At 36.6% G+C, this 26898-nt stretch overlaps 1 protein-coding gene across 1 annotated transcript in view; it reads left to right on the top strand.

Annotated features, from left to right (window-relative positions):
* The window catches only part of dnah5 (dynein, axonemal, heavy chain 5), an 89474-nt gene that overhangs the window by 33685 nt on the left and 28891 nt on the right, over window positions 1-26898 (top strand). The window contains exons 41-68 of the mRNA XM_088013652.1: window positions 120-190; window positions 1114-1221; window positions 1349-1536; window positions 3462-3656; window positions 3896-4030; window positions 4200-4307; window positions 4786-4939; window positions 5312-5458; window positions 5746-5987; window positions 6505-6681; window positions 8157-8361; window positions 8588-8730; window positions 9731-9865; window positions 10043-10165; window positions 10269-10482; window positions 10668-10891; window positions 11536-11734; window positions 11838-12010; window positions 13111-13241; window positions 14623-14776; window positions 15586-15853; window positions 16678-16801; window positions 17126-17233; window positions 17928-18042; window positions 18773-18949; window positions 20757-20960; window positions 21209-21388; window positions 25827-25964. Of these exons, the coding sequence (XP_087869778.1) occupies window positions 120-190; window positions 1114-1221; window positions 1349-1536; window positions 3462-3656; window positions 3896-4030; window positions 4200-4307; window positions 4786-4939; window positions 5312-5458; window positions 5746-5987; window positions 6505-6681; window positions 8157-8361; window positions 8588-8730; window positions 9731-9865; window positions 10043-10165; window positions 10269-10482; window positions 10668-10891; window positions 11536-11734; window positions 11838-12010; window positions 13111-13241; window positions 14623-14776; window positions 15586-15853; window positions 16678-16801; window positions 17126-17233; window positions 17928-18042; window positions 18773-18949; window positions 20757-20960; window positions 21209-21388; window positions 25827-25964 (4540 nt within the window). The remainder of the gene's footprint in view (window positions 1-119; window positions 191-1113; window positions 1222-1348; window positions 1537-3461; window positions 3657-3895; window positions 4031-4199; window positions 4308-4785; window positions 4940-5311; window positions 5459-5745; window positions 5988-6504; window positions 6682-8156; window positions 8362-8587; window positions 8731-9730; window positions 9866-10042; window positions 10166-10268; window positions 10483-10667; window positions 10892-11535; window positions 11735-11837; window positions 12011-13110; window positions 13242-14622; window positions 14777-15585; window positions 15854-16677; window positions 16802-17125; window positions 17234-17927; window positions 18043-18772; window positions 18950-20756; window positions 20961-21208; window positions 21389-25826; window positions 25965-26898) is intronic.

The raw sequence follows: 26898 nt of genomic DNA, 5'->3' as shown, positions 1-26898 counted from the left end.
TTTTAACCAAAGTGAAGAGAAAAAAAAGTGTTTAAGTGTGCATTATCTTTTGATTGTAAATGCTTCCTTTAGTGGGAAAATTGAAACTTGTATATTTGTGTTTGCCTATTTTTGCTCAGATGTTACATCACCTTAGCTCAGGCTCTTGGTATGAGCATGGGTGGAGCTCCTGCTGGTCCTGCAGGCACAGGTAAGACTGAAACAACAGCATGGTTACAGACATGGCACTGTGATGAACACAAAGATCTAGCCTGCACAATGTGTTATCACTGAGGAAGGTCCTTGATTATTCTTAGGGAAGGTTTAGTCGAATTAAATGTAGGATGAGCAAATCTCTAAAATAATTATCTTCAGAAAGCCTATTAATTGACTGCACACTATTTGTTTGAAGAACTTTCAAAAGAAAAGGTAATTTGGAGATAGGCCTGCAAGTACTAAGAGCTGTACGATTTAGTGCTGTTTTCTTCTCTATTGCTGCATATTTAAAATCCCTAGGGACCACGCCCCACAGTAAACTAATTTACCAGTTTAAGAATCAGAGTTGCGATTGTGAGTAAAACCTTTTTAATTAGTCAGCTAGGGACAGTATCGTCCGGAGGCCGCGTGGGCTTGAAATGACCAACAATCACTTGTAGTGAGGACGCTGTCACATGCTCAAACTTGTTAAAGACATCAGAGCAGGGAACTGAGATTGAGGGATAGTGAGCAAAAAGAGAGATTTGAGCTCTGGCAGGGGAGACCTGTGTATAAAAAGTGCAGAAAGCTCGGTGCAGTCAGACTGAGGCACATAGAGAGCAGATTCAATAGTCTTCAGTAGAACACAATCATTGCAACCGTTTGACATAAAAATGACACAAAACAGCTTTCTTTTGCCGTCTATTACAGTTTTGTTTTTTTTTAAATTACACCTTTTCAGGCAAACCATTTGTAAAAACATCTCCACTTTTTTTTTTGCTTAACTTTGAGTTGGTTGAGGACAAAAAACAATGAAATACATAGAAGTTTTTGGTTGTAAGTTCACAAAACGTGAATAATGTCAAAGGGCATAAATACTTGTGAACCCTCTTTTGTACTTCAATTTTTGGAAGTGAGTTATTTTATTTTTCTTATTAGGTAAGACTGAGACTATAAAGGACATGGGTCGCTGTCTGGGAAAATATGTTGTGGTCTTCAATTGTTCTGACCAGATGGATTTCAGAGGCTTGGGAAGAATATTCAAGGGTAAATATTACATAGCTGAATAATGCCTGTAATAGTTAAAGAGGTTTACAGATTCATTTATTTTTTTATTTTTTTTACAAATGACTTATAATAATAACAGAATGACTAAGCTCTGTGTTATTTCTAGGTCTGGCTCAGTCTGGTTCTTGGGGATGCTTTGATGAATTTAATCGCATTGACCTCCCAGTTCTGTCGGTGGCAGCCCAGCAGATTGCAATAGTTCTTACATGCAAGAAAGAGCGCCGCAAAAACTTTGTCTTCACCGATGGAGACAATGTTGACATGAATCCTGAGTTTGGCATCTTCCTTACCATGGTAGGTAAACCCACCGTACGTGATAATGTCAGCGATCCATTGTGACTCAGTTCAACAAGGCGTTATCTGGCAAGTCAACTGAAAAAGATCAGTGACTAAATTTCTTATAGTGCTCTGGCTTACTCAAACTCAGCTGTCTGCCAACCTAACTTTTCTGTCCTTTTCAATCCGTCTGATTTGATCAATGTCCAGCTTGGTATTGATCCTGCTCTGTTTTGCAGTCCAGGCAGATCTTTTTCTGCTGAACTCCCTCCCTAAGGCAAGCTACGGTTCTTTGTGGGAGAACATAGAGTAAGGCATGAAGCCAAATAATAATGCCATAAATTACTACTATAACTTCTGATTGTTAGCATTTCTAAAGAATTGTCGTGGATTTTACTCTCCATAATAATTTACCTTTTAACTGGTTTAGGGGATGTGAAGTTAGAATATATTTTATAGTCCCTTCACAAAATGAGGACTGTTTTGTGATATACGTTTTCAGTTGATTCTATTAACTACAGTCCGTGTAGAAATTAAATTTTAAATTCAAGCTTTGTTCATGGATTTGGCTGAAGACTTTTGAGCAATAAAAGTAAAGAAAATATGCCCCCTTTAAATTGTTGCATGGTTGGACAGAATTAAACAATTCCATAACTTAAAAGCTGAATTAACAGCATAAATTCAAATTTTATTCCACCCCAGAGGCACGGCCTTCATACGATCAATAACAAACTGAGGGACTGAATGAGAAATGAGTAGTTTTAAATATGTCTTAGCATTTAAACAGAGTCCACCATTTTTTTTTGCAGACTCAGTACATCTTATTAGATAAACACAGCAGCAGTGTGGTTAAAGATAACTTTATGTCTTCCTTGCTCTTTCTCTCTTGCTTTGTGGTTGTGTGTGTGTGTGTGTGTGTGTGTGTGCGTGTGCGTGTGTGTGCGTGTGTGTGTGTGTGTGTGTAATAATCAAAGACAAGTTATGTAAAAAAAAAAAAAAAAGATGCTTTATGTTGTGTCCTTTGGGAATAAAAGCCAGAACAAGAAGAAACTGAATTTCTGGGATTCAAAAGTTTTAACTTCATCCTTGATTACATAAGCTCTATGATGAAGACATTGTGTATTGTTATATATGGAGCTCTCCACATTTACTAGTGGTTTGGATAAATATGTGCCAAAATATTGTAAAGTAACTTCAAAATTTATTGCAGTCACTCAAGCTCACTCTGAAAAATGGCACGTATCCATCCTATCGGGTACATTTTTGTTATTGCTATAAACCACAGCAAGTGGGACCACTAATAAATCTTATAATTGTAGCTGAACCATTTTATAATTTATGCTTTAAGTGTTTCAAGTTAATTGGTCTGTTGGAGTTTTTAATTTACACTATGAACATGACATTGAGGGCAATTTCTCTGAGTATATCTTCAAAATGGGGAAGGGGAGAGTAGATGCCATTCAGTTTTAGGCAAGTCATAAGACAGTTGCTCCTGAACAAACTTTGTCAGATTATTACTTAAAAAGTTTCAGATAATGGGAACAGTGACATACCTGGTATCATGTACTGTGAGGCGAATAGTAAGAGGTCAACACAAAAGCTCAACAATTTGCTAATAGAGAATAATTGTGGGCTTTTTTTTATTGGGAGAACATGCTATTGCAATAAAAGATTAGTTTATTTGAAGATATTTTTGAATGTCTTTACCAAGGGTCCAATAATTTTATAAATGGTAAAATGCATTGCTATACATAGAATCTCATTCAATATGTAAGTATTAAACTTCCTATTTTGATGCTTGTATTGTTGTTATATCCATACAATTATTATTTTTTTTAGTTGTTTTACCACTGAGATCTGAAATATACATATTTTCTTGTATATCCATGTATATAACATTATTCACTCTTGGTTTACGGCTTCTTTTTGTTCTGTATAACTAGAACCCGGGTTATGCAGGTCGCCAGGAGCTTCCAGAAAACCTAAAAATCAATTTCCGATCTGTAGCCATGATGGTTCCTGACCGCCAGATCATTATTAGAGTAAAACTGGCCAGTTGTGGATTCATAGACAACATGGAGTTGGCTCGCAAATTCTTCACGCTTTACAAGTTGTGTGAAGAGCAGCTTTCGAAACAGGTAAAAAGTTGTACAAGCCATGCCAAAGGTGAAATGAAAGACTTCACATAACATTTGTCATATGTGTCAATATTGATTATCTTTGGCTAATTCATAATATTTTGCCATTTACGTGTGATCCAAGAAGGGTAAAAGATCTTGACTGAAAATAGAAACTGCTTAAAATTTTGAAGGTACTATTACTCATGATTATAATCAACATCTGCTCTGCATAACAGCCCTTTTTTGTCATTGCTCAGGTTCACTATGACTTTGGCCTACGAAACATCCTGTCAGTCCTGCGCACACTGGGAGCAGCCAAGCGGGCGAACCCCACTGACACGGAGTCCACCATTGTCATGAGGGTTCTGAGAGACATGAACCTGTCCAAACTGGTCAGTTTGGAAAGAAACCAGTAAATATTGTAGTAGCTGAAATATGTTATTTTTTATTTGAACAACATTGGAGGAAAAAAATGTTTTTCATGAACAAAACATAAATATTTGTTGTTGTTGTTGATTTGAGTAAATGTGTATGATTTTATGTTTTTTTTTTTTAAATAAGATTGATGAAGATGAGCCCCTATTTCTGAGCTTGATTGAAGACCTCTTTCCTGGCATCAAGCTTGATAAAGTGGGCTACCCTGACCTAGAAGCTGCCATTGACAAACAGGTAGGAGGGCAAAGCAACGGGTTTGTCTCTAGGCACTGAAAAGTAACATTTTTAAAGGAAAGAATTGAGATAAGTGTTAAAGGAATAAGGGGATTGCAAAACAAGACACTGAAAAAGAAAACTAAAGGCAGGAGAAATAAAGAGGCTGAGTGAATTGTAAGACCACTGTACTTCCCATATCATCCTTAAGGGCTTCAAAACACTACAGCACCCAAAGGGATACTAATGACACCATTAGTCTCTTCACAAAAACTAAGTACAGGGGGAAACATTTAGAGATGCAGTAAAATGTTAATTCGGAAAATGTTCCCTTTTCATGTGTGTATTTCATGGATTACAGTATTTGGCGTTGTTGCTGCAAAAATGTAAACTTCTCAGTAAATTTGCAATTTTAATACAATAACAAATGATAATGCCATCCTCTAATACACATAATCTACATGCAGTTTAAGTTATTGCTCACTTTTTGCTGATGCAGGTTGAAGATGCAGGTCTGATCTGCCATTCTCCCTGGAAGCTGAAGGTTATTCAGCTCTTTGAGACCCAGAGAGTTCGACATGGTATGATGGCCCTCGGACCAAGCGGAGCTGGAAAAACCACCTGTATACATACCCTGATGAAAGCTATGACAGGTGAGATTTTGTAACACCTACGACACTGGTTAACTCATAAGGTTTTTGACTGTTTTTTGTTTTCACTTTTGTACACTTTTTTCTGCCATCATTTTTCATTCTTTGATGTCGCACTTAATCCCGTTGCATAAAAATATGGCTCATATGAACTATTCTTAAATTTTTTAACATATCCTTTCTTGGAAATTTCCAAACTATTCTTGTAACATGAAGTATCAATTACCATGTTGATGTGAATGAGTTGAATTGTATAGAGACCCACATGTTTCTTGTGGGCAAAAAAAAAACAGTTACTTCAAAGTTTAGCATATAGGAAACCATCAGTGCTTTATAACTACAGAAAAGTAATTGGTCAGCATGTTCTCTGTGCAGAGTGTGGTCAACCTCACAGAGAAATGCGTATGAACCCCAAAGCCATCACTGCGCCTCAGATGTTTGGAAGACTGGATGTAGCCACGAATGACTGGACTGATGGCATCTTTTCTACACTTTGGAGGAAAACTTTGAGAGCAAAAAAAGGTCAGAACATTTTGTCATGCAGAAATAATTTCCCTTATTGACAGTTCAGAAGCTGTTGAGGAGCCCAACACCATGTTGCTCCTTGTACCCTAAAAGCCTTTGATAAAATTAAATTGTCCAAGAAAAGAAAAACCTAAAATAAATTAAATTAACCAGCATGGCCAAACTTACCAACGTAGAACCCCAGACCCCATAGGTTTTGGGGCCCCTCAGATATTTTGTTTTTGAATAGATGAAACATGTTATTTATGTAACTATATTCACACAAGAACATATTTCTCTTTTAGGAGAGCACATCTGGATTGTACTAGACGGACCTGTTGATGCCATTTGGATTGAAAACTTAAACTCTGTTTTGGACGACAACAAAACTCTGACATTGGCAAATGGAGACCGTATACCGATGGCGCCCAACTGCAAGGTGGTTTTTGAGCCACATAACATTGACAATGCTTCTCCAGCCACTGTGTCACGTAATGGCATGGTGTTCATGAGCTCCTCAGTTCTCAGCTGGAGCCCAATTCTGGAGGTAAATTATTTATCTCGAATTGTATTTTCCAAAGCAACTTAAACCCCTTCTCCTGAATGATTGTAGGATTTCAGATATCAGAATATCAGAGGTTTAAGGCAATTGTAGCTCAAATAGACACTTATTACAACACAAATTTCACACCATGGTGATGTAGTCAACAAATCTGCTGCAACTGCTTGATGCTGTCATGTTTAATATAGATCCAAATCACTCAGGATTGTTTTCTGATTCTTTATAGAATCTATACCACAAATAATTAAGGCAGCTCTGAGGGTCAAACAGGTTCCAGGCCAGTAGTGAGAGCATTTACCTAAAAAAGTGACCGAGTGTAGGAAGTGTGCTGCTTGGCTTATACAAACCAGCTTTTGGAGCTGCACTTTTTTATATGTTTTATAAACAGTTTAGGACATATTTATCAAAAGTGTTTACACTGACATTTTTGAGCTAATATGAATAACAATTTTCAAATTTCTACAGTGTCAACCACTCATATCTGTGTGTTTACTCCTACCAGGGTTGGTTGAAGAAACGCTCTCCGCAGGAGGCAAAGGTACTGAGAAAGCTGTTCTCTTCTTCCTTCTCTGAGCTGTACTGCTTCAGCTTGCAGTCACTGGAGTTCAAGATGGAAATGTTGGAGGCCTTTGTCATCATGCAATGCATAAACATGCTGCAGGGACTAATTCCCCCAAAGGTAATATACATTTTAAAATATGACAACAATGTACATATTTTTAAGTTTCTGTTAGAGCTCAACAGCTAAGTCACAGAAACCATCTAACGCCAGTTAGATGATTTACTTTGTAGTAAAGATAATCTTAAAGCAGTCGGAGGCAAAATAAAAGAAAGAAATTAAGCTTTCTTTTTTAGGAACAAAAAGATAAACCACAAGTGGGACAGAACCGCCTGAGGACTTGAGAGAGAAGAACATGTCAAACCGCAGATCTGAGAATCAATGATGAAATATCTGCAGAAGTGGCAATACTCAGACAAACAACATCTTTATTACTGAATGTTCCAGTGTGATGAAACTGAGATGAAACCTTTTTTACACAAACCTAATAGAAAACGTGAAGAAAGCCACACTTATCTTCATGCAGGAATAGTAGGTAGCATTAATTTTTTTTATGTATTGGTAGCAGAAAACAGAAGAGAGGTGTAAAACAAAAAAACAGATAATCTTCTTAAGTTCACCTTAAAAATTGTTGATTCTCTGCCATCTATTCAGTTTGGGGAAATCCTTGGAGAAATCACTCAGCTCTAGGGCAAAATCTACCTTTTGCCTTAGACAACCATCTTTCGGCAAAGCTTAAATTAATCATATGCTTAACACCCCGTATTTAGATCTTTTATTGAGATTGAGCAGTAACGTCAAAAAATTTAACAATCCCTTAATAACAAACAGTATAGCACACTTGGTGATGATTTATTTTCATTATCAAATTAACATTAGGCTTGTGTTTACCAGTCATGGTCCCGAGGGCACTCTTCACTCTAGATTATAGATTTCTACTTTGTTTAGCACAAATGATTAATGTAAATGACTCAGTTTTTGTCTAAACTAAAACGGAAACCTGTGCCATTTCTGTATTGCTTTCAAAGTAGTTCAATCACCAGATGGCAGTGGTTTGTTTGTTAGGACTCCTTTTTACAATAAAGCAGGGGACTGTGACTAACCAATGCTTGAAGTGTACTTCTGCCATTTGCTTAACATGTTTTTCTCAATTAATGAGATATGTTTCTACCTTCATTTTTAATAGTCATTATCACTTTTTAGCTTTTCACAGTCAGTGAAATGTTTGGAAATGAATAAAATATTTTTTTTACAGTCAAATATTTGCTTCATTTCCCAGTGGTATGAAACGAAGCAAACAAACCGAGGGATATTTCAGTATTTTCTTTTTAAAGTAGGCAGTTAACCAGCTTTCCTGTACTTAATGTCGTCTTTAGGTTAGGAACTATTTGACATAAGACTGATTAGTCAAGAAAATGAATAAAATCCATGGTAAAAGAAGTTTAAAACACAACAAACTGTGGAAAACTTGAGAGTAAAACCAACATATTTGGCCTCTTTTTTTTCCTATTTTTTTAATTTTATTTTACAATTTTAACCTTTTTGAAGTGAAAGTCACTTGCGCAACTTTTTTCAAGAACATTTTCACTATTCAGGAACACTGTGGTGAGTTATCTTTGGAGCACCTGGAGCGACTTTACGTCTTTGCCCTCATGTGGAGCTGCGGGGCTTTACTTGAGCTGGAGGACAGAAGGAAGATGGAGGCCTGGCTCAGAGGAAATGACAGTATCTGTTTAAATTTACCAGACATTCCTACACCCAGTGACAACACCATGTTTGACTACTATGTAACATCAGAAGGTAATACACATATTTGGGATCAGATGTCAGGAAATTCACACTTTTTTTTTAAAGGATAGAAAATATGTTTGACGTTCTGTTTTGTTTTATTTTTATGTAAGTTAGCGAGAACCTACAGTCCCATATGATAAAATTACATGTTTAAAAGATGTATTTAAAATATATACCTCATCTTCAGTGCTTATTTTCACATATCATTTCTCTCTAAAAATGTGTGTCTTTCCAGGCCACTGGGTCCACTGGAACACCAGGGTGGAAGAATACTTTTATCCGTCTGAAGTCACCCCAGAGTACAGCTCTATTTTGGTCCCCAATGTCGACAATGTTAGAACAGACTTCCTGATTCAGACTATTGCAAAGCAGGACAAGGTAAAAATAAATAAATAAATAAATAAAATAAAATAATGAAAAAATGACAAACAATAAATATCTGTGTGCAACAAGCTTTCACCTCAAGACTAATCTGAAATGTCAGATGCAATATTTTTGTCTGTAGGTTGTTCATCCATCAGCATATGTTTTTTTTTTTTTTTTTTCATTTATTTTTGATGTGATACAAGATGAAGAGACAACTGTGGGCAGAAATGTTTAGCACAAACAGTGTGAATCTCATTTATTAGCACCCCTGCTGAAGATGTGTGAAAACCTTAAAATAGAGACACAAAACAGCTTAATTATTCTGAAAAGTGTGGAAAGATCAAATCGCAGATTTGGCTCCATTTATTCAGTTTGGATGGAGGGGGGGACCGAATAGATATTAAAGAAGAGAAGAGGGCACAGTGAAGCCAAGAATCTGGACTATCTAGAGAGATTGGATAAATAGAAATTCTCTATATGATACAACACTGTCAATATGTCATAAAAGAGGACTACGTGCTGCCTTGTTGCCAGTAGACGGCTAAATAAAATACTAAACTGTGATTTTATTAGAAACAATTATTTCTTCATTTGGATTGTTGTTTTTCTTCCCTCTGGGTGTGTTTGGAACTAAACACCTCAGGATTAGATTCATTTTTCTCTTTAATTTTAGTCAGCCTCATTTTAATACCAAATTCCTGCAAACCAATGCATGTTTTTATCTGCTCCTGAGCACATTGAGCTTATGCTAATGTCCTCAGGAGAGGATAGAAGTAACTAGAACATTTGACTTTAAAATGCAAAAAATAAATCACAAGTAAAACCCACAAAAAGCGTGTCTGCTTTCTACAGTAGACATCAGGACAGAGTCGTCAAATTAAACGATTGTTTGCTCAGTGAAAACAGACAGTAAATGCCTCTTCTCCACATCATTTGCATTGTTTTCTGTTCTTATTGAGATGTTTCCCTCAAGGGGACTTGAAACTAATTTCAAATGCAAATGTTTTCAAAGGCTGTTTTGCTGATTGGAGAGCAAGGAACAGCCAAGACCGTCATGATCAAAGGCTACATGTCAAATTATGACGCTGAGAGCCACATTGGAAAAAGTCTCAACTTCTCTTCTGCTACTACACCTCTCATGTTCCAGGTAAAGATCTTCAAAGTAGTCTTCAACAGCTTAACAGAAATATAACTTACTGCTTCATTACATTTTCATTTTCTACAATAAAAAAATAACAACAACTTTGCTTTTGTGTCAGCACTCGCCTTCATTTGTGTCTTCGTCTTTAGTAGCATTCCCTAGTAACCTTGGCTTGTTTTGTAGAGAACGGTTGAGAGCTTCGTGGACAAGAGGATGGGGACGACCTATGGTCCTCCTGCTGGGAAGAAAATGTCAATATTTATAGATGATATCAACATGCCTGTCATCAATGAATGGGGAGACCAGGTTAGCAATCAGTCCCGAAATGGCTCTATCCAAACATTTAATCTTCATGATGATAAAGTTTGAATTTGTAATGACATCATCTTTGCTTTTTTTTTGTACCTAGGTGACCAATGAGATTGTCAGACAGCTGATGGAGCAGAATGGCTTCTTCAACCTGGAGAAGCCGGGAGAGTTCACCAATATTGTTGACGTTCAGTTCCTGGCAGCCATGATTCATCCAGGAGGAGGGCGCAATGACATTCCACAGAGGCTGAAAAGGCAGTTCTCTGTCTTTAACTGCACACTTCCCTCCAATGCCTCCATCGATAAGATATTTGGTTAGTAAAACGGTGTGAAAAGCATCAGAGATGTCATTTCAAAATGATTTATGTTTAAAAAATTTTTGACACCGTAATAAAGTGGTGTAAAAAAAAAAAAAAGAGTTGGGGTCTAATGCATTCTAGATCCTGTGTCTTTGAAAAGAATGTATAATAATACCACAATCGGTTCCCTCATTGCACAGGTGTGATTGGCGAGGGCTACTTCTGCGCTCGGCGGGAGTTCAGCGACGAGGTTCAGAGCACTGTGCATCGCTTGGTGTCTCTAACCCGACGTCTCTGGCAGATCACAAAGCTTAAGATGCTTCCGACTCCTGCAAAGTTTCACTACATCTTCAATCTGAGAGACCTGTCCAGGGTATGGCAGGGGATGCTTACAACTACCGCTGAGGTAGTCAGCTCGGTCCAGGTGAGGTGGATTTTATGTTGCGTCTTCCCAGCTGTTCTTTTTAACTATTAGATTTTTATGTCATGTTTAGATGTAAAGTATATTCATCATGCCCCTGTGCAAAGGTTTGATTTATTCAGAAGTCTGTAAAAAAATAACTATTTTAAGTCTCCTTTAAAGATATAGAGTGGCAGTAAAACAGCATGATATACTATTAGATGAAATATTCACAATACTAGAGAGATATACGAGCGTCTCTTGGTAGAGATGGATTAAACAGAAATAAGAAATATCGGCATTTAAAATTCAGTTCTTGCTGAGGTGGCCCACTCTACATTAGTATGTGGCCTTACTGAATAATTGAACACAGTCAAATTTATACTCTAGCTCAGACTGTCCTACATCCCTGCTGTGGCTCCCAGCCAAACTCAGATTGCTCTGGGGCAAAACTCATAACATTCGGTCAACAAAACAAACCAACCAGAATATAGGGGCTGGTACTTGTTTCTAAGTTAATATACAAACTCATTTTGGACTAAAGCAGTTCCTTCCTTTCAAAGACATGTCCCAGTTTGACTTTGCTCCTATTTTTTATTTTTTTTTTGCAGTTGATTTGAGTAATCTTTGCTATCCTTCTGTCTTCACGGAAAACAATAATTTCACAGGTGTTGCTGGCTCTGTGGAAGCACGAGTGCAAACGTGTGATAGCTGATAGATTCACAATGCCTGATGACGTGGAGTGGTTTGACCAAGCTCTGGCGAAGCTGGTGGGAGACGAGTTGGGGGAGGAGCTCAGGAATACGGTGGATTTTGGAGTAGACAGATACTTTGTCGACTTCTTAAGAGATGCACCAGAAGCTACAGGTACCGATGAAGCATGAATACGTGCCATTATTTTTTTAGGGGATACTTCCCATATTCTCTCTTTGACATTTAATTGTATTATTGTGAAACTATTTTCTCACAGGGGAGGAACCAGAAGATTCAGACTTTGATTTACCCAAGGTGTATGAGCCTATTGAGTCATTTGAGAGTTTAAAGGAGCGTCTAAATATGTTCCTGTGTCATTATAATGAGAGCATCAGGGGTACCGGCATGGACATGGTCTTCTTTCAGGATGCGATGACACATCTGATCAAGGTACATTATCAACCGTTATGTGGTGAACATAGTCATACATAGATCATTGCTCTTTTTGCACAATTTCAAACACTATCAAAACGTGACCCCTACAGCATCATTTAAACCTGTATATTTTACGTGAAGGCTAATTTATAGCTACAATGAGGAACTTTGTGTTGTGTACAAAGATTAGTTGTTTATATTAGGGGCAGGTTTGATGTAAGACCTGTTAAACGGCTGTGAGGCTTAACATGAATTCCCTTTATTTTTTAAATTTTCCTTTATTTACTTAAAGGCAAAATGCTTGCGGAGGTCAGAAATTACATATTAGGGATTAGCATGAGTAAAGAGCTAACCCTTATAAATGAAATGAGCAGTATAACTGTAAACATCCTAGAGAACATTGAAACTTTCCCCAACTCTCAGATTTTTAAATGTAGCCTGTTCATGACATGCAGTTTAAAAGCTTAAAGAATCAAGCAAAGCTATTTTCCTGTAATAAATTTGGTTTTCCTGTTACCCACTTTTGTCTCTCTTCTTGCTTAAGGGGCATAGCAAGCCCATGTCTCTGCTGAAAAGCTTATTACATTTACCCTTTTTTCCCTTATTATTCTTTTTTTTTTTTTTTTTTTTTTTTTACATTTTTGAATGTTTCACTGATGCTACAAATTTCCAAAAGGATCTCATATACGGGCTCAGTACATTTGTACCAATGCGATATACAATCATGTTCAATAAATTAGAATATGCACACTGATGACGGTTGTTTGTCAGAATAAAAATACCTTTTGAAAACAGCAACGTGTTCCTGTATTAAACACACTGTCTTTAACCCCACATTCCTGTAATAAAAAAACAAAACAGTTTTTTTATTGGTCTGAAGTAATGTTATAATCTTGTGAGAAATTAAATGTCTTGGTTTTCATTAGTTGTAATATAATAATTATATTTTTCCGATTATAGGAAGAATTTCTCAAATAGAATGTGTAATGCGTTTCACTGAGTGAATTGAGTTACTGAAATAAATTAACTCATCAATGATATTTTAACTTACTGAATATGACTTTACTTGCATGTCATCTTTATTTTGCATGTTTACATATGGTTTATGTGTGCAGGTATCAAGAATAATTCGGACACCAGGAGGTAATGCCTTGTTGGTGGGTGTTGGAGGTTCTGGCAAACAGAGCCTGATCAGGTTGGCCTCATTCATAGCCGGACACAAAACCTTCCAGATAACCCTCACACGGTAACGCTCGCACTCATTATCACAATTTCAGTATTCATTTCCAACATCTGTGGCATGAGAAAGTTGAAAAATCTGTTTTGTCTGAGGTAACCTCCGACTTTAGCTTTTCAATCATGATAAAAACAATTGAAATCTGGTTATTTATTGTAGCTCTTTGCATCCCTTATCCTTATTCATCTGCTGTTGGAACTTATTTATGAGAAAAAGAACAACCTTATATTTTATTAACTTTTTTTTTTTCCCTGTTCTCAATAAATATTGTATTATTTTTTTTTTATCTCACTCTCTTTGTTACTGTCCGCGGCTGTCAAAGGTTTTTCCACATGTTCCCTGTGGGCACTTGTGGTCATCATATTTCCCTCTGGCTAAGTCTCTAACTGGGTTTGGTGGTTGCTATTAATATGAATGAGCCTTTTTTTTCCTCCTCTTGACTTGCCAAAGTATCTCCAGGGGAAACAGGCACTTCAGCTGCATGTTTACTTTATTTATTTATATTCTTCTGCTTACTCTTTTCTCTAGCATACAAAAGACCCGTACACATTTATTTAGTCTGGTAAAGTGGAATCTGTTTTAAATGGAAAATTTATTTAGCTTTTTACGTCTTTAAATTATGAGTCTGTTAATTCTTCAGAACAGTTTGCTCTTGATTATTTCTTATGACAGCTTTGAGTGGCAGACAGTTTAATGTCATGGCAATGTTGTTTTGCAATCATGTTATTTATAAAGTCCGCTTCTCATTCGAAGGTGTTACACACCAGGATACGTTAAAGAAACACTTGTGGTTCTCCCACTCACCCACCAACAAAGGGTTATACACTGACGAAAAATAAGTTAAAATGAACTGAGCAACACAAATTAAGTTAGTAATTATGTAAATGAAAAATGTATTTACATACCGTGTCAATAAATGTTTTAAATACAAAATAGTAAGTACAACAATTATCATCAATTATCACAAATATCATCTTGTTTTTCCTCTGTTTTACTTTGTAAATTCCAAACTACTAAAAGGGTTACATTTTCTGTGCAAAAAGTATTTGGAAAATGCAACTTTCTTTTGTAGGTATTTTTTAATAGTTTTTCTAAATGTCTAAATTAAATGTCTGTGTGTCATAAACCGGATAGAAAAAAAGTGCCATGTTTTTGTTTATCACTCCTTTTGATGCCCGTCTATGTACCAGTAGAGAAATATTTTTTTAACAAGCAACAAAGTTTACTCCAGTAGTCCCTAATGCACGGACAACCAACTAGTAATAAAAGCTGAAATTTGAGGTTTCCTCACTTTTTTTTTAATATGAAATGAATTTGAAGAAGTCTGCTGCAAGCCCCGTCTTCTGAAATTTTGACTAACAAAAGTTTTGCATTTGCTTAAATGTTGCAGCTCCTATAACACCACTAACTTGCTGGATGATCTAAAAAACTTGTACAAAACAGCTGGTCAGCAGGGGAAAGGTGTCAGCTTCATCTTTACCGACAACGAAATCAAAGATGAGTCCTATCTGGAGTACATGAACAACGTCTTATCATCTGGAGAGGTTGGAATCACAAACATGAAACGCTCAATGTTTTCCTTCACCACCAATAATCTTCCCAACCACTTGGACTTTTCTATCATTTCAATTAGCTTTTTTTCTTCATATGTTCTGTACTGTTCATTTGATTCCTGTTCATAACTTTGTTGGGTTAAGATGCTCTGCTTGCCTCTCCACGATAGCATAAGTGTCCTTATTTTCTTCCTTCTTCTTCTCTTTGACGCTTTCTCTTCTGAATTGCAATTTGAGCAGCATATGCTTTAACAGGGGAGGTAAATTGAAGTGGGGACCAAGGAATAGGAGGGATTGTGACTGGGCACAGTTTATCAATAACAGGTTTGTGTTTTGTCTGATTCTTGGGAGATAAGAAACTAAATGGAAAAATAAGCTCCATTTGAGAGAGTGGTCAACCAGGTCAGACAGAGACAACCCCGTCGCACGTCTCTCCTGACGGCTTACAATTGTGGACGTAATGCTTGAAATTAGCATGTCATTTTGGAATTGCACTGCCCAATTTATCAATTTTTTAAAAATTAAAACAATGTTGCTTTTTGGAGGTTCTCTGGGTAAATGGGAACAATTATTTGCTTTGACAAGGTGAATATATTATCCTAATTTCAGTCTTTTTTTAATGTAATAAGTTGAAATGCATCCTGTAGTTAAATAGAACAAAACAAAAAATGTCCCTTTTCATGCACATGAATTTTTTTTTTTTAAGATTAGATGAACAATTAGTACAATTCTGCAATAGAGATATGAACTTGCATTATTGCTAATTTAATGAAACAAGTGTATATTTTTTTTATCTTTAGGTGTCCAATTTGTTCGCTCGTGATGAGATGGATGAAATCCTCAGTGACCTCATTCCTGTTATGCGGCGAGAGTTTCCAAAGCGACCACTGACCAATGAAAACCTGTACGAGTACTTCATGTCACGGGTCCGTCACAATCTCCATGTTGTTTTGTGCTTTTCGCCCGTTGGAGAAAAGTTTCGCAACAGGGCATTGAAGTTTCCAGCACTGATATCTGGCTGCACCATGGACTGGTTTAGCCGCTGGCCAAAAGATGCTCTTGTTGCAGGTACGTCACAAGGGCGACGTCTCATTACGGTGTGAATGGATGTCATTTGTTGGTAGCATTTGTTGGCTTAACTATACATAGTGTTTCATTGTATTCGCTGCTTTGAACATGCTGGTATGTTTATGATTTCTAAAACTTACTGAGCTTTGACTTTATGTCAAAGCTTTCTAAATATTTGGACCACTCGTCAATATTTGTTTTTTCAGAATTTAAAGTAATCTCTATGCAGGAGCCTATCATTTTCAAAGAGAATGAACAAGTACCACCAACGCTGGCGAACCCCTTTGTAAAATGGTAAATAAATAAAATGAATAAAATCTATAAAAGAAACTGACGTTTATGGGGACAGTGTAAGTAAAGTGAAGGTGAAGTCTATAAGGTTCAAAAGAGTGCTTGAACCACAGAGTTGGAGTTTGACTGTCAGCCTTTAGAAGCATTTTAAGATTAGAGTAAAGATGATACTGGATATTAGCATGCAGATGTCGCATTGATCCTTACCACCAAAACTAAGGTGCAATAAAAACAGAAAAAATTTGACAGCTTTGGGGAACGACGACGACCAATTACACCAACTTTTGTGTCACATTTTAAATCTTCTTTCTGTAAATTATTGACTCACTCAAATCCAGCTCTGCTGATACGTCAAACGACGGGGGAAAAAGTCAATAATTGAAACTCATCCCAGCTGTTAGACCCAGCCCGTCTTAAAGTTTGAATTTTGGAGCTACATTTATGTGTTGGCATGTCAGCTTTGGATTATTCCTTCTTATGTTTTATTCTGACTGATTCACACTTTTTTTTTCCATATGCATTCTGCCATTCAGTTTCAGAGCACTTCTTGTCTGCGTATGATATTGAGTGCTCGACGCAGATCAAACACCAGGTAGTCCAGTGCATGGGCTCCTTCCAGGACGGTGTTGCAGAAAAGTGTGTGGAGTATTTTCAGAGGTAAAGCATTTCAACACACTGGCTGTTTAAGCTTGGAACCTTACATGACATAAAAAAGCACATTAAACATGTAACAATAATTTTGTTATTCTAGTCCTTTCTCCCAAATAGTTGACGTAAGAGTGCATGAAGAGAAGACTGTAATTTTTGGCTTACAATTGAGCTTTTTTTTTTTTTTTTTTTTTAAGATAATATAATATGCTATTTTTTTTTAACTGTGCATTCAAGTTGAAGAAGATGCTTAATACGTAAATTAAAAATTTGAGATTTGCGACTTCTTAATATGTCATAAATTTATTCTAATGCGATCTTAACTGAACCTAGATACCGGCGATCCACCCATGTCACACCCAAGTCCTACCTGTCTTTCGTTCAAGGCTATAAGACGATCTATAAGGAGAAGAGATCTGAAGTCCAGACACTGGCCAACAGGTAAAGAGTAAAGGATAAATGAAATATGGTGTTAATAAAGTGCCCATGCATGATAACAAATGTGATCTATGTGTAACCTCAAGCAATAACAACAATTCTTGTTTACTTTTATCATAATTCAGTTATAACTTATTTCACTGCTGTAGTCATACTTAAACTAATTTTCAGCTTGTTTCAAACTGCAATCATTTCCAGTGTAATATTCAACTCGATAGGGTCAAATTGTGAGTTAGAAATTATTTTTTTTCTGGTAAATCATGCTCATTTACCAGATCTTATTTCATGCTTAATTTCGTTTAAAAACCAAATGAAGTGCATCAAGTACTGAAAGAGATTCCACACACGAAAGCAACATGAAATGTTTTCTTTAACGATAATTTACCCAAGAACCTCTGAGATTTATTGGCAGCTGCTGAAGGGAGCTACCTTGACATTAAAAATCGGACTCATGACACAAAAGATGAAACACACGTGTAATGCCCAAGTATTTCAATTACCTGGTGCTAAACAGAGATTGATTCAAACAGGAAGTCATTCGGGTCAGCTTAAAGCTTTACAACTACTTTACAAATGCAATCATTTGTCCTGATTTTCAGATTCATACTAGATGGGCTTCCATCCACACCACCGTAACCTTCATGCCACAAATTTTCAGAATTTACATTAAATCTGCATGACTGTTTTTACTGTGTAGGATGAACACTGGCCTGAAAAAGCTGAAAGAGGCATCAGAATCAGTAGCAGCTCTGAGCAAGGAGCTGGAGGTGAAAGAAAAAGAGCTACAGGTTGCCAATGACAAGGCCGATACGGTAAGCAGATTCGTTTTGCCTACATCTGAGTGGTTTCTGTTTTAGGTTCTCAAAGAGGTATTTTTTCTGACAGCTGGAAGAGAACCTATGACTTCATTTCCATTTTTTAAGTAAATATTTACTTTGGGAAATTCAGTTGTGCTTGTGCATGCTTTATCGGTGATAAAATCCAAAATATTTGTCTGTGTTAATGGAAAAATAATAAACCTGTGTTGTCTTTGTCTCTCTCTTGTTGTTTTTTTAAATAATATTTTTAAAAAAACAAAAAAAAAAACACTTCAGCATAACATAAAGTCCCGGTCAGAAATCTCCCTAATCTCATCATCTTATAAAAATCAGGTTGTTTAGCTTTTAAATATTTAGTTTTTTAACAAGATATTTTTCCAAGTTGGAATTCTGATGCCACATGAAACTTTAATGAATTTTTAAAACGAGAAGAGGGTACCCAGTTACAACAGATGTAAACCTCTCACAGGAAATGCAGACATTTAAGAGTATGCTCTATGATTAAAGCTTTTGTGTGACGTGATTCTGCTGAAAGGTTTGCAACAATCCATGTTTAATCAGGATAGCTTGATTTGTGTCTTGGCTTGTAACTTTAACCATGTTCCACACATTATTTTAAACGTGTGTGTTAGTCAGTTGTGGTGCGAGATTTCATTTTCGCCCTGCTGTGTGGTCAAAAGTGAACACTGGCGATACTCATGGACATGACTCATTTTTCTTCCAGGTTCTCAAAGAGGTGACGGTAAAAGCCCAGGCGGCAGAGCGGGTAAAGGTCGAAGTACAGAAAGTGAAGGACAAGGCTCAAGCCATTGTGGACAGCATCTCGGCTGACAAGGCCATTGCTGAGGAGAAGCTGGAAGCCGCACGGCCAGCTCTGGAGGAGGCAGAGGCTGCACTACAGGCATGGCACTCATAACAGTTAATACGCAATATGCAATTACCAGGTTTTACCTTGGCTTTTGTTTTCTTTGTTTTTTTTTGTTGTTGTTTTCTTTTTTTCATGGGAGGACTGATTTAATTTTGTTTTTGTGTATGTGAATAAAGTCCAGACTCAAATTGTTCTAAATGCTAACACAGATTAGTTTCAGTCTGCAGACTGCACAACAAAACAGTTGAAGATAATGATTATTTGTTTTGGATCCAAAGGGCTGCACAATAGATAATGACCTGGCAATCATAGAAGGTGATAGCACTCACACATTATTACACGGTTATTTTTTTTTACCCCCCCCACATTGTTCTTAATAATAAAGCATCTGGCATTCATTCATGAATGCCTGAACTACGTGTGACACGTTGCGTCAAACTAAAACAGATGAGACTCTTGGGTATTAATAATTGATGCCATGGTCCTGCAAATCACGATGTAAGTCGGTGTATAAAATTTGAGGCTTGTCCACTGGCAAAAATAAATAAATGAGCAAGATGTGCTTTTCCAAGGAAATGAAAATGACAAACACTGCAAACCATTTCCTTTCAAGATAACTATTGCCATGTGCTGTATATTCTGTTGGAACAACAGATTTTTATAGACAAATGTGTCCTCCAGTGTAGTAAACCTCTGCCAACTTGTTTATTTCTGCAGTATTTGATTTTATTCCATTTCTGCCTAGACTTGAGATTACGCCTCTGAGCTTTCTAAATGGCAGTGGCAAGAGCTCAGTGTTTCGCCAATATATCAGTTGTATATTATAGGGAGCTCAAAGATGTAATGTAGAAAAATAGTTGTTTTTTTTTTGTTTTTTTTTATGATAGTTTTTCTTTTGAGTAGATTCCCTACCGTGCCTGAAAGTCTGTGTTGGGAAATCATATGTCGCTTTTACTTGAAGATGCTGAAGAAATTGTCAAGAGAATAAGATAAAGAGAGCTTAAGTTGTGTTCTCAAAAGAGTGTTATGCTTTGAAAGTTTTGAATAAAGAATTTGGCAAAAACATCCAAACAAGTAATTACCTCCACTGCAATTTATGAAATGTATAGAGATAAAAAAAAAAAAAAAAAAAAAAAAAAACTGCAATTATAGTGATTTATTTAATGGGAGAGAAGAAAAAAGTTCTGCGTTGCACCAGGTTTTAAAATTGATGAAATACGCATAAGCCACAATACATCACACTCTAAAAACATAGGTTATTTAATGTAATGGTCAGAAAAAAAACTATAAATATTCCAAGAATAAAATGTTTGATCTATTCATACCTTATGATGGTGAGAGTTGTTGTAGAAAGATATATCATATGATTTTTTTTGTAGCTCTCCATGAATTTACCCTGATTCCTCTTTAAAACCCCCATCATTAATTGTTTTTGAATAGGTTGAGTCTGTCTTTTGGCTGTGATGATGCTTCATTTGTCAATGTGTTTTCATATTTTTTTTTGACTTATTTAATCTGCTTTCGGATCATTATCTGCATCCAGGTCCAACTCATGAATTCCACCTCATTCCTGTCACGTTCAGAGAAAGCCTGGCGAAGCATGAGGGCAATGGCTTTCTGGCTACATTGTCCAACAGCATAAACTATGTAGCTTAAAGCTCATTTAAATGCAGATGCATTACCAGATGAAATAGGGAAGCACCATTAATTTAGGTGCCTTTACATTGTAGTAAGAACTGCAAGTGAGGATAAGAGTTTCAGTCGAAATGTTATCCATCTTTTTCTGCCCCGTTTATATAAAAACATATCTTGGATGTTTACTTTATCTTTTCAAACATAGACAATCAAGCCATCAGATATCGCCACTGTACGGACACTTGGACGGCCTCCCCACCTAATCATGCGCATCATGGACTGTGTGCTGCTACTCTTCCAGAGGAGGGTCAATAGCGTGAAGATCGATCCGGAGAAAAACTGCATCACTCCCTCCTGGCAGGAGTCTCTAAAACTCATGACAGCTGGAAACTTCCTAGGCAGCTTGCAGGTGCACTTTTAAAATTACATTGTGTAGATGTAAAAAAAAAAAAAAAAAAAACATAAAATTTGCGCAGATGTGATTTATAGAGATAAGTTGTGGGTTTAATGAATCATGTATCCTGTTTTCTGTTCTGTCTCTTACATTTCTTGCTGTAAACAGAAGGTCCAGATTTGTTTTTCTGTCCCAAACAAAACCATCCTACATCATAATATCCCACCTCCATTTTTTTTCTAACATCTTTGTTTCCTTTGAAGCAATTCCCCAAAGACACCATTAATGAAGAAACGGTGGAGCTGCTGCAGCCCTATTTTGATATGCCTGACTACAACATTGAAACAGCCAAGAGGGTGTGTGGTAATGTTGCTGGCCTCGCCTCCTGGACCAAAGCCATGGCCTCCTTCTTCTCCATCAACAAGGAAGTTTTACCCTTGAAGGTAATGTACGTGAGGTAAATCACGTTTATTGACGCTGCAGAAATTAGAACGATATTTGCAGACAAATCAACGTCTTAAAAAAGCAGACGTCACCACAATTTTAGGAGGTTTAGGGTAACCTCCTAAAATTGTATTAATAAAATAGTGAATACTTTCCTAAAAAATGTATTTACGTAACAGCTGCACCGATGCTCCTTGGGCAATGTTTGAGGCATTCTATGAATAAGACACAATTACAATGCAGCAAAGTGTTTTCTCTTTTTTTTGTTGTTGTTTTTTTTTTTTTTTTGCTCAGGAAAACCTCAGGCTACATTAACTACACAATTTCATGATTTATTCTACAATCTGGGGAGCAATCAGTCTGGGTAATAAAACATTTAAGATGTCATTCTCAGAAAGAGACACTATGGGAATGAAAAATAGAGTAAATGGAGCACTTATTTAGATATTTATAAACACAAAAAGGCCTGGATATTGAGTTGAATGTCAAACATCATGGCATCAAATAATATAAAAAACCAAACAGGGTTCATTTCAGCCATCTCTGCAACACCAAAGTAAAATGAGTTTGTTTCCATTAAAGTGATCACTTAAAATGCTATGATAAAGACTAACATCTCAGTGCATTCACATGAATTGTATTTTTGATGTATTATTTATGAGTCTACAAAGACTCCGTTTAGATGTTAATGTTATCCGCGCGACTAAACTTGATTGAAATGGATAGAAATAAAATTGACACATTAGGCCGGACAAAGTCTGCACTTTATGACATCGAAGCAGGGCCTCTATGAGTCAAGCGTGGGTTCAGAAGATTCTTCAAATAGCCATTGGGAGATTGAGCAGACATGTTCAGCTTTTCTTAAAACTTTTTTCTTTTAACTCAGCAGTTCCCCTAGCATCACATTGTTCAACTGATCAATAGCGACGCTGCACGTGTTGCCGTGAAACTCAACAAAATTTTGAAGTGCAGAAAAACTCCTATTTATCGTCACGGTACCAGATCACGTTGACCTTTTAGAAATTTAAAAAACCTTTTATATTCTGTATCACTTAACAGTGAATCAGACACTTTGTGCTTCACGTTTAAAACGTTGTCAGATGAAGCATGTCAGTGACTGCAGCTGGACCTGAATGAATCATGCAATGTGGAGACACACACAGACACACATGTTGCAAACAGTTACTTTTATTAAAAAGTTAACAAAACAACCTGCAGGTAAACTCGCGCAGGCCACTACAGAGTTTGACCGGGCAGTCAGAGCATGAATGAGAAAACCACAGTTGTTGCTCAGACACTTTTAATTTTCAACTCCTAACTCTTTCTTCCTACATAACATAATTAGATACACCGAGTGACTTGTGTGTTCATCCAAGTGAACACACCAACCTATCCAGCATAACTCGCCAATTAACAGATGTTTCCGCCAACCGCTTTAACTCTGTGATTTTACACAGAAATCCCACTGAGCCACACTCCCTGGAGACACACAGGGAGTGTGGTCTCCTATTTTTATCAGCAGCAGTGTGATAAAACCACAACCAGCAGCAGAGTACAGCAGGAAACAGGACACATGATTAACGGATAAACACGTAGAAAGGAGGAAAAGAGGCTCTTGTTGAGATCAAACAATCTAAGCTTACTCAAGAAAAACATTTTGCTTTTGACCTCGTAGCGTTTGCATTGTTGAAATAGAAAAAAAAAAATATTTTAAAGACTGGACAAATTTTGTTGACTTACCCTTTTTTAAAAATAGTATTATTAAACTACTAAACTAAATACGATTATAAAACTCATATAATATTATTTATACTACTATGAGGGACAGACTGTGGCTATAAAGAGGTACACACAATAATTTAATCATGACTGACAATGTTATGGTTTCAGTCACAGTGTGTGAGACACTTTCTGTCTGTGCCATCTTTGTGTTTAAACATTCATTGTCCTGATTTTGTCTTATTCTGTGGGTGGTAAGAAGAACAAAAAAAAGCCTCTATGGTTGTCTGACTTTGTGGTGCACAGAATACAGTAAGGTTTGTTTTGGTGTTGATGTCATCCTCTGCCAGCTCAACCTAAAAAAGTGGAAGATATTGAAACCCGGCAGGGTTTTGTGTGTTATGGAGACATTAAAATAATTTGTGCCATCTTTCGGGTGCAGGTTGCATCAAGTCAGCAGAGGAATAATTTAGCCACTTTTGTTATTTTCTTTGTCTTGTAAACCATAGCTGGGTCTTTTTATTATTATTATTATTATTATTATTATTATTATTACTATTATTATTATTTATTTTTGACTCGTATATCAAATACCTTTTTTTTCTTTTACATACTTTTCAATATGTCCTGAAAACCTGACATGACTGCTGTGTTAATTTAGGTTTCCTAGAAATTGGGACAAGACAGAACTTTTGATTCAAAATCAAGAAAAAATGGATGACACAAGAAGAAATTGAATATCCTCTGGTGGTCAGCACAGACTTGAAGGAAACGTGGATGAACACCGTCAGGGCCTTTTAGTATTATTATTCTTCAGGCCACTGTCACACCTCATCTGCATGAATAATATCAGCTGGGCCAAAGTCTTTTTGAATACTCAGGGTGAGATTTGAAAGAGGAAGCTGGGGCCGCGCAGGATATAAAGACATTCAGCAAAACCTGAGAAACACCTTCTTATGAAGACACTGATAAACTGGGATTTCAGATGTATTTAAACCATATTAGAGATTGGAAGCAAGATTTTTGTGAACATGAAACCAGTCTTTAATTATCATGGAAAATATAGTACAAATATTATGGCTAACCAAAATGAGGGGAAAAAAACCGGCATGAAAAACATATCGATTCTAATACGAGTCATTTTTAACTCACTTATGGAAGAATATAGGCTGCAACTCATAAATCTAAGGTTTGATTGTAAGGGAAGTGACAATTTCCATCTACATAAACAGCTTGTACTTCATTTGATAAAGTGTAATAAGGTAAAAAAAAAAATAGCCATTTGCAGACAATAACAGATTTAAATACAGTCACTTCTCAGATAGATGCTGTATTGATCATTCTCATAAAAGCCACAAGATATAGCAGTGAATCATGTTCAAACTAAACAGTTGAAGTCTAAAAACGGTGTCAGTATTCTGCAAATAATAGTTTGAGATGACAGCATACTAATTGTAAGTATGGTAATTGTTGTTAATATAGTTATGCAAAAAATGTTTATTTTACTTAAGCTCCCTGCACATAGAACACCAGAGCAAGAGTTTGCAGTGGTCTCTATTTCACTTAAGAGTTAAATGTAGCAATAAGAGACATCCTGAAGGAGGCTTACTTGCTGTGCTGCTGGAGGCCACTTTCCACCAACCTCAGCTTTGTTCTATAAAAAGATTAATGCATCCTTTTTCTGTCTCAATTTTTGTTTTGCTTTTTTAGTTTGTCCTTGTAAGAACTGGTTTTGACAAAAAGAAATCTTCTAACGCATGAAAATGATTTTAAAGCTTTAAAAGTGTACAGTTCAATTTTTGACTTTTGTTTGCTCTATTTTTTTCATCTGAGTGTCCTTTACATCTCTTCTTCTCTGTTACTAGGTAATAGTGGCCTTATTTTTAGTCTTATTTTCTCTGTTCAGTGTCTCATCTTCACCCTTGCACATTCAGTAGAATGGAAGCGTCTCCCTTCTTCCTGCTTCCATTATGCCTCTTCCGACTGCCTCGACTTTCTTTCTACTTCTATTACTTTCTTTCTTGCACATACTAACACGCATATTCTGTTTTCATCTCGTGGTCCGCAACATCCGAAACAACCCCGCTGCCTCTCATCCTGACCTTTTCCTTAAGCATGGAGCATGGTCTAGCAATTGATTTTCTGGTTTGCGGCTCAGCGCTGGCTTTCTTTTCAGCAAACCAGCCAGACTGTGAGACGACAGACAGGGAGACAGACGAGCATGAATGGTCTTTTTCGATGTCAATTAATAATGAATGGAAGTGGCAGACTCCTTTTTGGCCAAGCCAACCAATAAGATTTCAGCACAGATAACCTCACAACTTTTCAGTAAATCTCTGTTTCTAAATAATTTTCAGTGCCTTATTCATTGCACAAGCATTACTTCAATTTTTTTTTATTTTTGCTTTTGCCTCTATTTAGATCATTGTTTTTTGTTTGCTTCTTGTGTTTGTCTTTTTTCTGGCAACCTTTCAATGTTTTCTTACAGTTCTTCTTTGGCTTCCACATTTCCTCCTTTATCTTTTCTCTCTTATATACTGGTGGACTTTTGAATATGAATGTCTTCAGCTCTGGGGACTCAAAGTCTGTAATGAAAAGAATTATGCTTTTTTCATATATCATATTTTATGTAAACGCATAACAAAAAATAAACTCTGCCAACTTTTTCTGTGGGGATGGCAAGTATAACCGAGTTCTTTCCCTTCTTATTTTCATTAGGCCAATCTTGCAGTGCAAGAAAGTCGCTTGGCCTTAGCCAATGTGGACCTGGAAAAAGCTCAGGCTGAGCTGGATGCCAAACAGGCAGAGCTGGATGTTGTGCAGGCAGAGTATGAGAAGGCCATGATGGAGAAGCAGGTCAGCATTTTATCGACTCCTTGAACACACAATATATTCATACTAAATTTTTAAATAACGTGTTAATAGGAAATTGCGACAAAACTATTTGTTTCTTTTTTTTTTTTTTTAATCCTCTGTAAAATAATTGGATTTTGTTGATAAACTAACACAACAAAAAGCAGCACACAATTGTGAAGTGTAAGGTAAATAATGAGAAAAAAATCTCCAAGAAAAAAGCCATAAAAAGTCCCATTTGAAATGTTCCACCATTCATGTAGAGTGCACATGAAATATGTGGTCAGATGAGACCAAAACTGACCATCCTGACCCGAACAGAAAACAAAATGTACAACAGAAAACTTCCACTGCACTTTATGTGAATACATGACCGTCCTGGCCAGCCATTTCGAGGACAGCTTGATGGTATTTGGATGGGAAGTGGTAAAAGATTTATGGGAAGATACATAGAGCAAAATCCAGGGCAATTCTGGAAGAGCACTTGCTAGAGACGGCAAAAGCTGTGATTTTGTGGCTGGAGTTAATCTTCTAGGAGGAAAACGAACCTAAAAGTAAACCAAGAACGACTATGGAAGGATTCACATTGAACCACATTGATGTGATTGGCTGAGTCAAAATTTAGACCCAAGTCAAGTTGAGAATCTGTGCCAAGACCTGAACGTTTATGTTTACAGTCTAAATCTAATCGGCCTGAGATAGAAATTGAGATATTTCAGAAAGAAACTTTAGTCTCTGAATGTGCAAAGGTGGGAGATAAATATAAAATGTATGCCATGCTTTTCCTTTTCTAGTCTTTTTTTTATTTTATTTTCAGTTTTTGAAGCCGGTGTTTTTAATTTTGCAGTGAAATATTGGACTGCTGATCTATCTATAGCTGGTCCAAAATGAATTGAGGTCAAGCTTAGGCAACTTTGTTTCAGTCTGACTAAACTTA

This window comes from Poecilia mexicana, unplaced genomic scaffold (genome assembly GCF_051168715.1).
Source record: "Poecilia mexicana isolate PSO_F unplaced genomic scaffold, ASM5116871v1 scaffold_16, whole genome shotgun sequence".
NCBI lineage: Eukaryota > Metazoa > Chordata > Actinopteri > Cyprinodontiformes > Poeciliidae > Poecilia > Poecilia mexicana.
The sequence above is the reverse complement of the archived record's forward strand: the minus strand, read 5'-3'. Positions and strand labels throughout refer to the sequence as shown.